Here is a 14,067-nt window from a genome sequence, read left to right as displayed (position 1 = left end):
TTGTTGTAATTTTTTGATCCGACAAATCTGCCATGCATGTACTGAGTGCAAGTCAGTGCATGTCAGACACGCAGATTTTTGCTGCTTCGCCCATTTCTCACACTTGAATAAGTTGATGTCAGTCAGTTTTCTCCACTGTGTGATAGCTAAGCTGTACAGTGTGATTTTTAAGAGGTAAAAAAAAAAACTGTTCACTGTCTATTTCCAGGGAGTCACCAGGAGGTGCGCAGAGAAGATGCACGAGCCCAGCTGATGAAGGAGGACCCTGAGCTGGCAAAGTGCTTTATTAAAACTCTCTTTGGGGTCTTGTATGAGGTGTACAGCTCATCCGCTGGCCCCGCTGTTAGACACAAGTGCCTTAGAGCCATCCTCAGGATCATCTACTTTGCTGATGCAGAGCTGCTGAAGGATGTGCTGAGGAACCATGCTGTGTCCAGGTAACACATCATCCAGGCTTTTGGCTAATTTTAGTGTTGACATTACAGAAGGATCAGAAGGTTATCATAAAGGAGAGAAAAATAGTTAATGTATATTCAAATACTACACATTTAATAATATAATCAAACACCAGGCAATGATTGTTGACAAGCAATCCAAGTGTACTCTTTGAGTTGGCAGTAAACTGACTTGTATCTATTTTTATATGTGTATTTCTACAGTCACATTGCCTCCATGCTATCCAGCCAGGACCTGAAGATTGTAGTGGGTTCTCTGCAGATGGCTGAGATCCTCATGCAGAAGCTGCCTGACGTCTTTAGTGTCTATTTCAGAAGAGAAGGTAGTGTATCATCCCACTGAAAACCCACCATAGTAGTTGATGTACAGTGATTTTTAAAGATGAATGTTTAAAAATTAGATTTAGATTTCCACAGTAGCAGACCTGCCAACCTGTATGCATTTTGTGTAGCAGGTACACATTTTGACATCAAAGCACGCTGGTACAATTTGTCACTCTAAGCTGATAATGAGAACAGTTGTATTAACCAGCTCTAAGATATGTATTTCATTTAATATATTTGGCTTAAAGTTTGATTATTGTGAAGGTGTAAACAATAGAAACTATCTAAATGCAGCAGTAGTGGTAGATTAGTTTGTAGTCTAAGTGAAATATTGTTCCTTGGTAATCTATGTTTAGGCAGGTGAAAGACAAATGGACAAACATATGCATAAAAGACCAACTAACAGTATTGGGATCTGCAGATATTTTTGTAATCAAAAATTTTCTTATCAGTGCTTCCGTCAATTTTTGTCTGTTTGACTGCTGCATGTATGCAAATGATGTACAATAATTCATTGTGCGAGCAGCAGTGATTGGCATCTGACGCAGGTCGGTCGCCCAAGTGGTGTTCAAAAAATTCTTCCAGGGTTGGCACGTCTGCAGTAGACAGAGTGGTAAATTTCCTCCACTATATATAGCTGACAAGTCCATTAGGCTTATGGTTTCTTACAGTTTGTAAACTTTGGCTATAAAATGTGTTGCTGGCAGTGTTCCTTTATATTTTATGTCCAATACAGAATCCCTTTAGGGAGACCCAACGTTTGACGTACCGATCTGCAATCTTCAGCCAGATCCAAGTTACTCTTACCTAACCTAAAGGCCTTTTCATATTTTCCACGTTCTGCGTCTGCGGGCAGCTGTGGACTTGCACAGGGACGCGCACCCGGTTCCATTCATACTTTTTCCGAGGGTCCGCAGACACAAATGCGTTCCACACGTGAGCAGTAGTAAACAGGATTGCAGCATAATAACTTTCCAGAGTTGTAAAATCCAATCTGGGAGTATTACAAACCGCCGTGCAGCGTTTTTTCTGATCAGCCTTTTAAATACAATAATCTGTTACAACATCTGGACTTGCTGGATTGTATTTCATTGCCCCACCGGCACTTTAAACAACACGCCCACACCAACACAGTCCCTTTGTATTGTTGGCTGGACCGACCACAGGCCAGCCCTATAACTATGGTTGTCCGTGAGTGAGTGACTGAAGTTACACCATTGGTCGGCCAGCTGAGTGTTGGAGTTGGTGTGTAACAAAGCGGTACACAGTTGACCATATACGGTCCAGCCATATACTTAGACTTTGACCTAGTCTTGGTTTTACACAGGACTGTTTTCAGTCTGAATGCAGATGAAGAGTTTCTGTATGTTGCTGAACAACAAGAAAAAGTCGAAAAAAGAAAAGCGGCAGCTAAATGAGAATAAGAATACAGTACATACATACAGCAGGTGAGACGGGCATCCCTGTTCTCTTTACTCCTGCTACTCAGAGACCCGGGGTCATACAAGTAACTTAATGTTTGCTTTCCTAGCATATGCACAGTTGACATGCTTGCTATGCGTACAGTCTGCGCAGTCATACGTTTTGGACTGCACGCGGACGTCTGCAGAGGGGCTGCATGGAACCTCACGGACATTGGCGAATGACGACATTTACGTCACACGGGTCCTCGCGGTCACGTATGAATTGGCCTTAACTGAACACGAGGTCTAAGGTCTGTGTCCTGTGTCCTCTCTTCTCCAGGTGTAATGCACCAGGTTAAGAACCTGGCAGAGTCTGAGAGCTTTCTAGTCACAAGTCCTCCGAAGGCTTGCCCCAGTGGTACTGCCAGTCTGTGCACTACCACCATCAGCACTGCATCCACCACATCCGCTAATAATGCAACTCCTGACCTGGGCTCACCCAGCTTCCAGCACAGCATGGACGACTCACTGGACCTCAGCCCACAAGGGTGAGTATGTGGCCATGTGTGGCTTTGGTTTAACTGTTATTATAAGGGTTTTTTAAATAACTTGTAGCACAGGGCTTGAATTCATTCAGACTGGAAACTGAGCTCATAAACACATATTGCACTCATGTCCTCCAACCTAAAAGCAGCTGGAGCCAATTACCTTGCCTGACAGCTAGCTCTAGAAATTCTATGGGAAACTATTTATGGAAAATATGCAAATACGCAAATAACTGTGTTTAGGAATTCATGTATGTAACTGTGTTTATTGTTTGTTGATGTATGTATCTATTTCGAACCCTCCATATTTAGCAGTCTCACATATTTTTGTACTTTATCCAAAATCATTGTATTAATAAATGTCTCTCCACTCAGGCGGTTAAGCGATGTCCTAAAGAGGAAACGGCTACCTAAAAGAGGACCCAGAAGGCCCAAATACTCTCCCCCAAGGGATGATGATAAAGTAGACAATCAGGGTAAGTTATATTGTTACTGTCACTCTAAATGCTATGTTTAAAGGTCTTGCCACCAGTCATGTGTGCATTAAAAGACGAGGGAAAAAGAACTCTACATTGAATAATGTTTTGTCCACACTCAAAAAAAAAAAATATTGAGAAATGCTGAGAAGTACTATTCCTCCTCTCTTTTTGAGAATAACAGAATCTATGAAAATGCCATTATGGAGATGTCTTACAGCATTCACCACCACTGGTGAGCAGGCAAGGTAGAACTCTGAAAGCCGTCTGTTGCATTCAAAGGATTCTTGCCACATTTTATCCCCAAAATATCTACAAGAAGTAACAGTAAAAGATTATTGCTCCAGTTTTTTTCCTTTACTAAATTACCGTTTAATGTTTTATGGCACTATGATACTGTATGTAGATGTATACTGTCCAGTTTCGCCAGCCAGCTAACACCTGAATAAACAATGAGTGCTTGGATCGATGCTAAGAAAGCCACCCGTGAAACTGTTGCATGAAGAAAACATATCTGCTTGTTTATTTTTGTTCTTTGTTTAATGATCTATCGTTTTGAAACAACAATATTGACGGCAGGTGCTGCTGCTTTTCAGGACTGGCAAGTTTATCGATGATTCCTTAAAGCACATTTGAACGGTCATGAATAGAAATGGCATTGTGGGCTCTTAATTATGTTTTTAATCTGCTTTATATTTATATACTAATCTATGTTACGGGTTCTCAACAGCTAAAAGCCCTACCAGTACTCAGTCACCCAAATCGTCGTTCTTGGCCAGTCTCAATCCCAAGACCTGGGGCAAGCTCGGTGCCCAGACTAACAATGCCAACTCGGAGCCCTCACGCACAGCAGGGGGGAGTGGCTTGGCAAGGGCACCTCCCAAGGACTCGATTTCAAACAACAGGTATGATGATGATGATGAGCGATTACTGTTAATATGTTGGTTTTCCACTTGAAAGAGTTTGGGATTATCCAAATCACACACGTTTTGTGGTTGAGTGTACAGCAGTATGATCAGCCACTGGATGAGCAGGTAACTCAGACTACCGTCTGCAATCAATGAAATGTCTTGTTTTTCTCTTTTTGTAGAGACAAAATCAAGGCCTGGATCAAAGAACAGGCAAGTAAGTTTGTGGAGCGCTACTTCAACTCTGAAAATGTGGACGGCAGCAACCCTGCACTGAATGTACTCCAGAGACTTTGCACAGCCACCGAGCAGCTCAACCTGCAGGTAAAGAACAGTTAATCACCAAGCACCAGCTAACAACAAATAAAAAGGAACATGTTCTGTTATTTTACAGGTTGTCAGTAAAGTTGAAATGATAGAACTGGTAGCTTACAAACCTTCATCAAGTAAATATAAGTTAGACAATAACATTTACAGGAAAAAAATGTTATCAACTAGTAATGAGACGTTTTCCTGATGTGTTGTGTTCCTGTTTTCAAGGTGGATGGAGGTATGGAGTGCCTGGTGGAGATCTCCAGCATTGTATCAGAATCCGACGTGTCGTCTTTTGAGATCCAGCACAGTGGGCTGGTGAAGCAGCTCCTGGTCTACCTGACCTCCAACAACGACAGGGACTTGCTTAGCCGTGATATCCGGCTCAAGAGGTTCCTGCATGTCTTCGCTGGCTGTCCGGTGAGAGAAGACATCTTGTATTTGAGCATTTATAGTCTGTGTGCAGTGGATGCTGCACATACACATGAGAAGTTTGGAGTCCTATGTTATGTTTGCTGTGTGTCTTCTACTCTGTTCATTTTAACCTCCTTTTCTCTTTTGCCATGTGGTTTGCAGGTTCCAGGAATGGAGCCTGTAGGTCGTCTGGACCCAACAGAGAACGGGCCTTACCTGGCACTGGTGCACAAAATGAACAGTTGCCTGAGCCAAATGGAGCAGTTCCCTGTCAAAGTGCACGACTTCCCCAGTGGCAATGGCAATGGGAGCAGGTCTGTGGATTTGTTGTTTGTGTTTTAATCAGAATAACTTTGTATTTAATCGTTTATACTGTTTGGTACACATTTGCTGAATGCAATGAATCTGTCTCTCCAGGGGCTCTCAGGCACTAAAGTTCTTCAACACGCATCAGCTCAAGTGTCAGCTGCAGAGACACCCAGATTGCACTAATGTTAAACAGTGGAAAGGCGGCCCTGTGAAGATTGACCCTCTTGCTCTGGTGCAAGCCATTGAGAGATATCTCGTCGTCAGAGGTGAGGGACGGTTCAGTTGTGTTTGGAGAGGTTGTAGACTAGTTCCTCCGTCACTACAGATGGAGCCATGAGCAGCTTGTTCAAGTGTATGACATAAGTGAAAGTTCATACTGATACCCTGTCAGCTTCCCCCTGAAAACACTGCCGATTGAATTCTATCAAGAATCCTGTTTTTTTTGTTTGTTTGTTTGTTTTTCTCAGCATCGACCAGATTTTATTGTCTGTTCTTATAATGAGTTCATTATTCACAGTGTTTTACGCAGTTGGGTTGCTAACTTGAAGTCTTGTCTCTACAGGGTACGGCCGAATCAGAGAAGAGGATGAGGACAGTGATGATGATGGTTCAGATGATGAAATAGATGAGTCACTGGTATGTGACGCTGTTCTTGCCAAATGAAGCTCAGCTTTTAATCTGTACACAAACAAATCTGTGTGGATATACGTATTGGCCTTAATCTAACTTTAATATTACTAATTTGTAATTCATTGGTTCCCCAGGCGGCCCAGTTCCTGAATTCTGGCAGCGTGCGTCATAGACTACAGTTCTACATCGGTGACCACTTGCTGCCATACAACATGACAGTATACCAGGCGGTGCGGCAGTACAGTCTTCAAGCAGAAGAAGAGAGAGAGTCCACAGACGACGAGGCAAACCCACTCGGGCGAGCCGGCATCTGGACCAAAACGCACACAATATGGTAAGAATGCGTGTTCTTTATCTATACTGGTTCATTATGAATACAGAGGGGAGGGTTTTTTTCCTTTTTAAGGGGGTTCCCTCAAAATTAAATTAACTTTTAACTGTCACCTTTGAAACTAAAGAGTAATGGTTATTCTTAAATGTGTAAAGCACCATCCATTCCTTTTTAAAGGTTAGTTTAGAAATTTATGAAAACCTTCTCTCATGTACTCCTGGTGGTGTCTGGCCATGCAGAGTTACTTTCCAACGCTACTCTTTCAATTGCTCAGCAACCCTGAGTATTGTCATAAAGGTAAATTGGGGAAACGAGGCTTTGTTTTAGGTGTAAAAGTCGATGTACATGCTCATCAAAGCGCACAGAGACAAAATGTCCCGTCTTGTTTCCTGACAGGTATAAGCCTGTAAGAGAGGACGAGGATGGCAGCAAAGATGCTGTGGGTGGAAAGAGGGGCAGAGCCCAGACTGCTCCCACCAAAACCTCACCTCGCAACGCCAAGAAGCAGGATGAGCTGTGGCATGGTGAGAATCTGTCATATAGTGTCTTATAGTGAAGAATTTCTCACACATGGATTTGATAATGCCTTACTATTACTAAAAATGACACTGTTCTGGCCCGGTGTAGATTTAGGCAAAAGTATTAAAGTTGTGTATTAACTGTTATATTGTAAGGTTTGACATTGTCAGACTATGAGCTCAGCAAAGTTATTTTTACTGGGGGAATTCCTGGTTTCGATGTTTACAAAAGCAAGAAGCAATTATTTGAGTCACCAGATTAAGAGAGTAATGTTCTCTGCATGTGATCAGTGTTTAAAACACACAGCCACTTTTTTTTTCTGCCTGAATAAAGTCTGAGTCTGTACAGTCAAACTTCATCTGATGATTCCCATCACTTCCAGATGGTGTGTGTCCCAGCGTCATCAATCCCTTAGAGACATACCTCACTTCGGAGCCACCAGAGACCATAACCTTTGACGACCCCTCTTTAGAGGTCAACCTGCTGCTGAGGGTCCTGCACTCCATCAGTAGATACTGGTTCTACTTGTATGAAGTAAGAATTATGAGAAGCAGGGAGCGACTGTGTTGTCAGTTTGTTCCTGTTTTATGTCGCTTTGTTATCTCACTTTTACACCTTTAAAAAGTTAGTGGTAAATGTACACAGAGGCATGTTTTGTGTTAAATTACTTGTCCTCATGAAATAAGTAAAACATACAAAGTAACATATTTTGTTGTTTTGTTTTGCAGAATGCTGTGTGTAAGGAAATCATTGCTACCAGTGAGTTCATTAACAGTAAGCTGACAGCCAAAGCCAACCGTCAGCTACAAGACCCGCTGGTCATCATGACGGGGAACATCCCCACTTGGCTTATCGAGCTGGGAAAGACATGGTAAATATTTCATGTCAACTGAAAGGAGGAATTAGTATCAGACCTGTCACCTGTTAGGTACGGCTTGATAACACAAACTTGCTTTGTTCTCACAACACGCATGTTGTTCTTTCTATCTCTACAGCCCTTTCTTCTTCCCATTTGACACCCGGCAGATGTTATTCTATGTAACTGCCTTTGATCGCGACAGAGCCATGCAACGCTTACTGGACACAAACCCTGAGATCAACCAGTCAGATTCTCAGGACAGCAGAGTTGCACCACGTCTGGACAGGAAAAAGGTGCAGTGTATTGCCACATTGAAGTGTTAGATGTAACATTTAAAGGAATCCACCAGTTACTGACTTTGTATCCTGTAACCCGCTGATACTTTATCACTGTGGATGTCATCAGTCAGACTTTGTAGTGGCTTGTTGTCTTTTTTTTGAAATATTTAATCCTGTTTGTTTACCTGTTTTTGTTTTAAATCAAGGGTACCTGTAACATTGTTGTTTTTGTACCTGATGTTTAGTGTATTAAATTCCTCCATCTCCTCATTATTTTCAGAGGACGATAAACCGTGATGAGCTGCTAAAACAGGCAGAGTCTGTGATGCAGGATCTCGGCAGCTCCAGGGCAATGTTGGAGATTCAGTATGAGAACGAGGTACCTGTAGTTCTTCTATCTGAACGATGCCAGAAGTCGCACTTTGGTGCATTAAAAGGCTTTTCCTTCGAGTTCATTTTCTTTACTTTGGCTAGATTGGCTGTTAGGTGCCATTATTAATGTACTGAAATCATCAGATTTTTTTAACATGCTTGTTTTGTACTTTAATTACTTCCTATATTTTACTGGCTATTGTTGATGTTTCCTTCTTTTAAAGTACATTTTATTGAATATGAATTGACAACACAAGGTGTAGAATATAACAAAAGGAACATTTACCTCCATCCAAACAACCAACCATCACATAATAACCATACAGAAAAATAAATAAATAAATAAAAATAACAATAATAAATGTATTTATAGGAGGAAGAGATGAAATATGAGAAAAGGGGGAAAAAAGGGAGACAATATCTCCATACTCCAGACAAGTTCTCCATCCGGAGTTTAGGTTTGCGTTGCCATTCATAGAGCGCCTGATTCTATAACTTCTAGTAACTGGAGTATCTTAAACTGTATCTCCCTTAATCTGTCACAGGAAAAGGATGATTTAATCCCTTACAGCTGTTTTTTCCAGTACATGGTACCGACTCGTCTCGACTCTACTTACTTTACTTTTCTGGATTTTGTTGTCCACTGCAGATTGTGACTCCTCAATGGGAGGCAGGAGTTTGTAGAGATTCACTGTCTGTGATTGGTCAAACACAAACAGCACAGCTGCTTTGGTTGTCTGAGTACCACTTCATTCATAAAACAAGGAAGTACTCTTAGTAGTATTTAGGACGAGGGGAAGACATTTCTCTTCGTTTGATAATGTTAAAAGTGAAGTTGGGCTTTTTTTTGGCTTCCTGACTCATTTTAAAAAAGACAAGTGGAAAAAGAGAGAGAGCAGGAGTGAGAGAGACAGTGGCGGTGGTTGAGCGAGGAGAGAGAGCAGCAGTAGAGAAGTGAATGAGAGAACTGAAACGTTATTTCATGGTTGTTTTGTTTCGTGGCGGTTACGTTCTAAAGCACAAATAAATAACCAGCGAACACTCAACAGATGATTTACTATGGAAACAGACACTCTTAGTTTCATTTTCTTCCTCTGCATTTCTCCTCTTCATTCATTCATTTTCCACCACAAGATGTCCGTGTTGCGCACGTGAGGATTCTAGTGACGATTCTCTCTGACCAATCAGTGGTCTGCAGTGTTTTCATATGACCTTTTGGTATCGCCTCAGCTCACTTGGGACCTCAACAGAGGTGATGCCAAAAAAAGTACTAGATACCAGGTACTATCCACAACTTTGGCCCGATGGAAAACCAAAAGAGTCAAGACGAGCTGAGCCGGTACTATGCGATGGAAAAGTGGATTATGATCCCATCCCAGTCATCTTCAATGTATTCTACACACCAGAACTCTTTCCCATTTGCGAGAGAAAGTACTTGTATCAGAAATGTCAGATGAAATTAATAGCGATAAGATAATAAAAAATATAATAATAATAAAAATAGATAAAGTGCTGATATGTTGATGTCTTAATTATGGAGAAGAGAGTCTTAATGTTTGTCATCTTCCAGGTCGGCACGGGTCTCGGCCCCACTCTGGAGTTCTACGCTCTGGTGTCTCAGGAGCTCCAGCGGGCCGATCTGGGCTTGTGGAGGGGCGAGGAGGTGACTCTGGCCAATCCTAAAGGTACCATCTCATGCTGTTTTACTGAAAAGCATGCAGTGTTAGGTGTGACTTATTTTCACTTCTTTATTTAATGTGAAACACTGTCACAGTGAAATTTCAATAGTAAGGTATCCTGATCACCTGTTAGTGAAGGTCAAATTAGTCAGTTTACTCCAAATATGATTATGTATGTAAATATACATGCTTGTGTATTTATATGAAAATGTGATGCTACATGTAGTAGTTTTACTTGACTTATTCTAACTGTACTTTTGTTTCTGCTATAACAGGAAGCCAAGAGGGAACCAAGTACATGTTCAGCTCCAGAGGACTGTTTGCTGTTCCCTTCGGCAGGACAACCAAACCAGCACACATAGCCAAAATCAAAATGAAGTTCCGTTTCTTAGGAAAGCTAATGGCCAAAGCCATCATGGACTTCAGACTGGTAAGAACTTTTGAGTTTTACTCACCTGGGTGTCTTATTGTCAATATGCTCGTACTTTTAACTGACCACGGGCATGTAGGACTTCTTTCCCGCCCTTCTGCTCTTCTGATGGTGCTAAATTACCTGAGATTACCTGATTAAATAAAGGTTATATATAAATTAATCTTATGTAGACATGCTTTAGTTAGAGCCTTCAGGCATAATCAAGCTGTCTCCTTAATTGTAACAAGATGCATTTTTAATATTTCCAGAATTGCCCCTTGATTTGTTTCATGATGAGATGTAACCATTTTTGCAGTTTATGTAGTTCACAAAACTTCATACAAATCCCAAGATGATTGGCTTTGAGTCGACATCCAATACATGTTCTAGCATTTCAAACATCACATACTTTTTATGTACATGTGTTTTGATCTTAACTGAATTTGTGAATTAATTTCATCCGTGTTATTTTTCCAGCTGGACCTGCCCCTGGGGCTGCCATTTTACAAGTGGATGCTACGGCAAGAGATGTCCGTCAGCTCACATGACCTGGTGAACATTGACCCCGGTGTGGCCAAGTCCATCCAGCACTTGGAGGATATTATCCGCCAGAAGAAGAGGCTGGAACAGGACCGATCACAGGTAAAGAGACGACTTCCTCACGTTATTCTGTATCGGTGACACAGAACCCTGCTGGATTTCGTTCTGTCTGATTAGAGACAGCTGTAGTTTGAGAAGAATGTAGTTCACTAGCTATTATGCTTAAAACCAATCTGTTTGTGTGTAGACGAGGGAGACCCTACAGCAGGCACTGGAGAGCCTGAACATGAACGGCTGCTCAGTGGAGGACCTGGGTTTGGACTTCACCCTCCCAGGATTCCCCAACATTGAGCTGAAAAAGGGCGGAAAAGACGTCCCAGTCACAATCTACAACCTGGAGGAGTATCTCAGGGTATGTGATACAGTTTTTCTTGCTCTAATTTTTCTTTTTTTTTTCTCTAATTATATAATTCTTACAGTTCTTTCTCTTGATGTAAACCTTTTTTTTCCCCATTTTGTCTCCTCTCTCCCTCCAGTTGGTGGTGTACTGGACTCTAAATGAAGGAGTGTCAAGACAATTTGAGTCATTTAGGGAAGGGTTTGAGTCAGTCTTCCCCCTGCATCACCTGCAATATTTCTATCCAGAGGAGGTAAACAAATATTTTACTCAGTCATTGCAAATAAAAACACCTACATTTAACTCCAAATTCAATAAAAACATTTTTGGTCCACAGATCCGTAATCTTTCACTTCAACTACAATTATCCTTATTTTACTGCACATGTACACACAAATACACAGGAGGAGTGTTGTTAGAGTCTCTCCATTCTCTTCTTGAATTGTTCATTGTCTCGTCTCTCCGGCTGCAGCTTGACCAGTTGCTGTGTGGCAGTAAATCAGAGACGTGGGACGTCAAGACGCTGATGGAGTGCTGTCGACCGGATCACGGCTACACACATGACAGGTGAGATAACACCGCCTCCAAATACCTACAAGTTTATATCCGCCTCAGTTATTTACTTAGATCTAATTGTGTTATGCAAACCAAATAACCTCATGTGACCTCTGAGGTAGCTACAGCAGACAGAAAAACGCCACACCTAAGTCTGTCACTAATAAGATATTTTGTTATCACGAGTATAGAAACAGTACTGGGTTCACCGCTAACAAAAGCTGAAGGCTTATACCTGACAATTCACAGGTAACCTATGTTCTTAAGACACATGTTTGATGTGTACGTCATCCATTCTTTCCGCAGTCGTGCCGTGCGGTTCCTGTTTGAGGTGTTGAGCAGCTTCGATGCCGAGCAGCAGAGACTGTTTCTGCAGTTTGTCACAGGAAGCCCAAGACTGCCTGTCGGAGGTGAGTCGCCTCATACACACTCATTCTTATTAAATCTCATTAATATAATGTGAAGGCGTGTGTTTACTGTAGAACTCACCCTGGCGTCGCTCTCGTCTCTCAGGTTTCCGGAGCCTGAATCCCCCTCTGACGATCGTGAGGAAGACGTTTGAGTCGACAGAGAACCCAGACGACTTCCTCCCCTCAGTCATGACCTGCGTCAACTACCTGAAGCTGCCTGACTACTCCAGCATAGAGATCATGCGAGAGAAACTGTTGATTGCGGCTCGCGAGGGCCAGCAGTCTTTCCACCTTTCCTGATCTCTCCACATCTCACATTCAAAATGCCTTCTACAGCGACTGATGAAATCATGACTTCCTTCTTAGTTTTTTTGTAATCACATACATTAAGGCTAACGTGTACAGCCTTCTTGTTAGAGAAAGCAGCTTGCAGAAAAATTAAGACTTTAAATATATATTTGCTGCCCCGGTCTCTCAAAAAAAATATAAAAAATAAAAAAATGGAAAGGTGTTCCATGACTCAAAGAACTTAAAATATAAAAAAAGAGAGAGTAAAACTTATATCAGTAGTTGAGTAATGTTAAAAAAGATGAAAACATCTGGGTGACATTTTAAATTGCATTGCTATGTGATATTTAAAAAAGGGATGTCTCCTCTCCAGAAGTGGTGGACAAACGTCACTGGGTGTGGGGGAGGACGGGGGAGGGCAGGGGGGCGGGGTGGGAGGGAGGGAGGAGGGATCCATTGAGCAAGCTAGGTTTACTTTAGCTCCAAAGATCATTTGTACAGACAAATTTGCAGACTTTGCTCATTCTACACATTTGATAGAATAGCTCTTTGTTCTCATGTCTTCTCCCCTCAGTTCGTCCGTTCGCATTCTGTTCTGTATTATATTGGCCCCAGTTTGTGTGTTGCATTTTGGTTCGGCTTCCCCCTCCACCCCCCCGTGTGTCTTTGCTTAAAGTTGCGGAAACGAGAGTTGCAGTTGGTTGAATGCGGGTAGTGATGAGCGCATATTATTTTTTTCCCCCCCCTACCCAAGTTAAGTTTGTGTTCTGGCCTACTTATTATTATAGAGAGCTTCAGCTCACATGAAGAGTTGTAACCAATGTGTTGATCAGGTAAATTTGTTTTGCTCTTACTTTGATAAGAGTTAGTGTCTTTCTGTTGGGCCCTACCAGACGTGTAGGGTTATCTTGGTAGACCAAGCTCTGAGCAACCCTCAACACATAATGTAGCTGGGCACAAAATTTGGCTGGTCTCATTTTATCGTTTCATGGCCAGATAGCATTTCAAGTTCATTTATGGAATAAAGTTTATATGCAGTTTCACACCCTGTTTGAGGTGGGAATGTCTGCTTTACCTATTTTTTTTTTTAATTTTCTATATTGTCTTTATTTCTTGCTGTAGTTGATTATTATTATTATTATTTTTTCTTTGCACTGCTGGCTTGGAACAAACCGTGGTGTGCACCTGCAGTCTGTGGCCAGGGGAGGGCGCCACTGTATGCTCTCCTGGCCCAATCGTTCATGTGCTGGTTTCTAAGATCTGCAATAATTTACTGCATCAGGTTCATGTTTTTACCTGAACATAAATAAAGTAACTGTTTGACTCATCTTTGTTAGTTTTATTTATCCATCCATCCATTGCTTTCCCACATCGCTCAGATGAATCCCCATACACCACGCTGATCATTTAGATACAAGTGAAGCTGATTCTTAGTCAGTGGAAGTTAATTTTTCAGGACAAGTCTTGACACACAGGTTTAGGCGAGTTGCCATAGAGATGGAGACACGAGTAATTATATTTGACTCACCTGGAATGTCGCTCTGAAGATCACAGCAGGGTTTACCGACACTATTGTCCTCTTTAATCATTACCCACTGCTGTGCGACCAAACTTTTAAAACCAAGAGAAGGCTTAACAGTGGATTTCATAT

At 41.8% G+C, this 14,067-nt stretch overlaps 1 protein-coding gene across 9 annotated transcripts in view; it reads left to right on the top strand.

Annotated features, from left to right (window-relative positions):
* Positions 1 to 13,744, top strand: part of trip12 (thyroid hormone receptor interactor 12) — a 46,920-nt gene extending 33,176 nt beyond the window's left edge. For all 9 annotated transcript variants that reach the window (XM_067594485.1, XM_067594486.1, XM_067594491.1 and 6 more), the window contains 24 exons: positions 209 to 437; positions 660 to 778; positions 2,523 to 2,730; positions 3,103 to 3,203; positions 3,934 to 4,108; positions 4,294 to 4,435; positions 4,652 to 4,843; positions 5,000 to 5,151; positions 5,255 to 5,412; positions 5,709 to 5,782; positions 5,911 to 6,110; positions 6,504 to 6,631; positions 7,009 to 7,160; positions 7,355 to 7,497; positions 7,622 to 7,778; positions 8,044 to 8,142; positions 9,706 to 9,820; positions 10,090 to 10,244; positions 10,704 to 10,868; positions 11,014 to 11,178; positions 11,303 to 11,416; positions 11,636 to 11,730; positions 12,025 to 12,128; positions 12,232 to 13,744. In XM_067594485.1, the coding sequence (XP_067450586.1) occupies positions 209 to 437; positions 660 to 778; positions 2,523 to 2,730; positions 3,103 to 3,203; positions 3,934 to 4,108; positions 4,294 to 4,435; positions 4,652 to 4,843; positions 5,000 to 5,151; positions 5,255 to 5,412; positions 5,709 to 5,782; positions 5,911 to 6,110; positions 6,504 to 6,631; positions 7,009 to 7,160; positions 7,355 to 7,497; positions 7,622 to 7,778; positions 8,044 to 8,142; positions 9,706 to 9,820; positions 10,090 to 10,244; positions 10,704 to 10,868; positions 11,014 to 11,178; positions 11,303 to 11,416; positions 11,636 to 11,730; positions 12,025 to 12,128; positions 12,232 to 12,428 (3,539 nt within the window). In that variant the 3' untranslated portion in view covers positions 12,429 to 13,744. The remainder of the gene's footprint in view (positions 1 to 208; positions 438 to 659; positions 779 to 2,522; positions 2,731 to 3,102; positions 3,204 to 3,933; positions 4,109 to 4,293; positions 4,436 to 4,651; positions 4,844 to 4,999; positions 5,152 to 5,254; positions 5,413 to 5,708; positions 5,783 to 5,910; positions 6,111 to 6,503; positions 6,632 to 7,008; positions 7,161 to 7,354; positions 7,498 to 7,621; positions 7,779 to 8,043; positions 8,143 to 9,705; positions 9,821 to 10,089; positions 10,245 to 10,703; positions 10,869 to 11,013; positions 11,179 to 11,302; positions 11,417 to 11,635; positions 11,731 to 12,024; positions 12,129 to 12,231) is intronic.
* Positions 13,745 to 14,067: the final 323 nt, after the last annotated feature.

The sequence above is a fragment of the Thunnus thynnus genome, chromosome 7, assembly GCF_963924715.1.
Source record: "Thunnus thynnus chromosome 7, fThuThy2.1, whole genome shotgun sequence".
NCBI lineage: Eukaryota > Metazoa > Chordata > Actinopteri > Scombriformes > Scombridae > Thunnus > Thunnus thynnus.
Note: the sequence above shows the minus strand (reverse complement) of the source record. Positions and strands in the feature narration are given on the sequence as shown.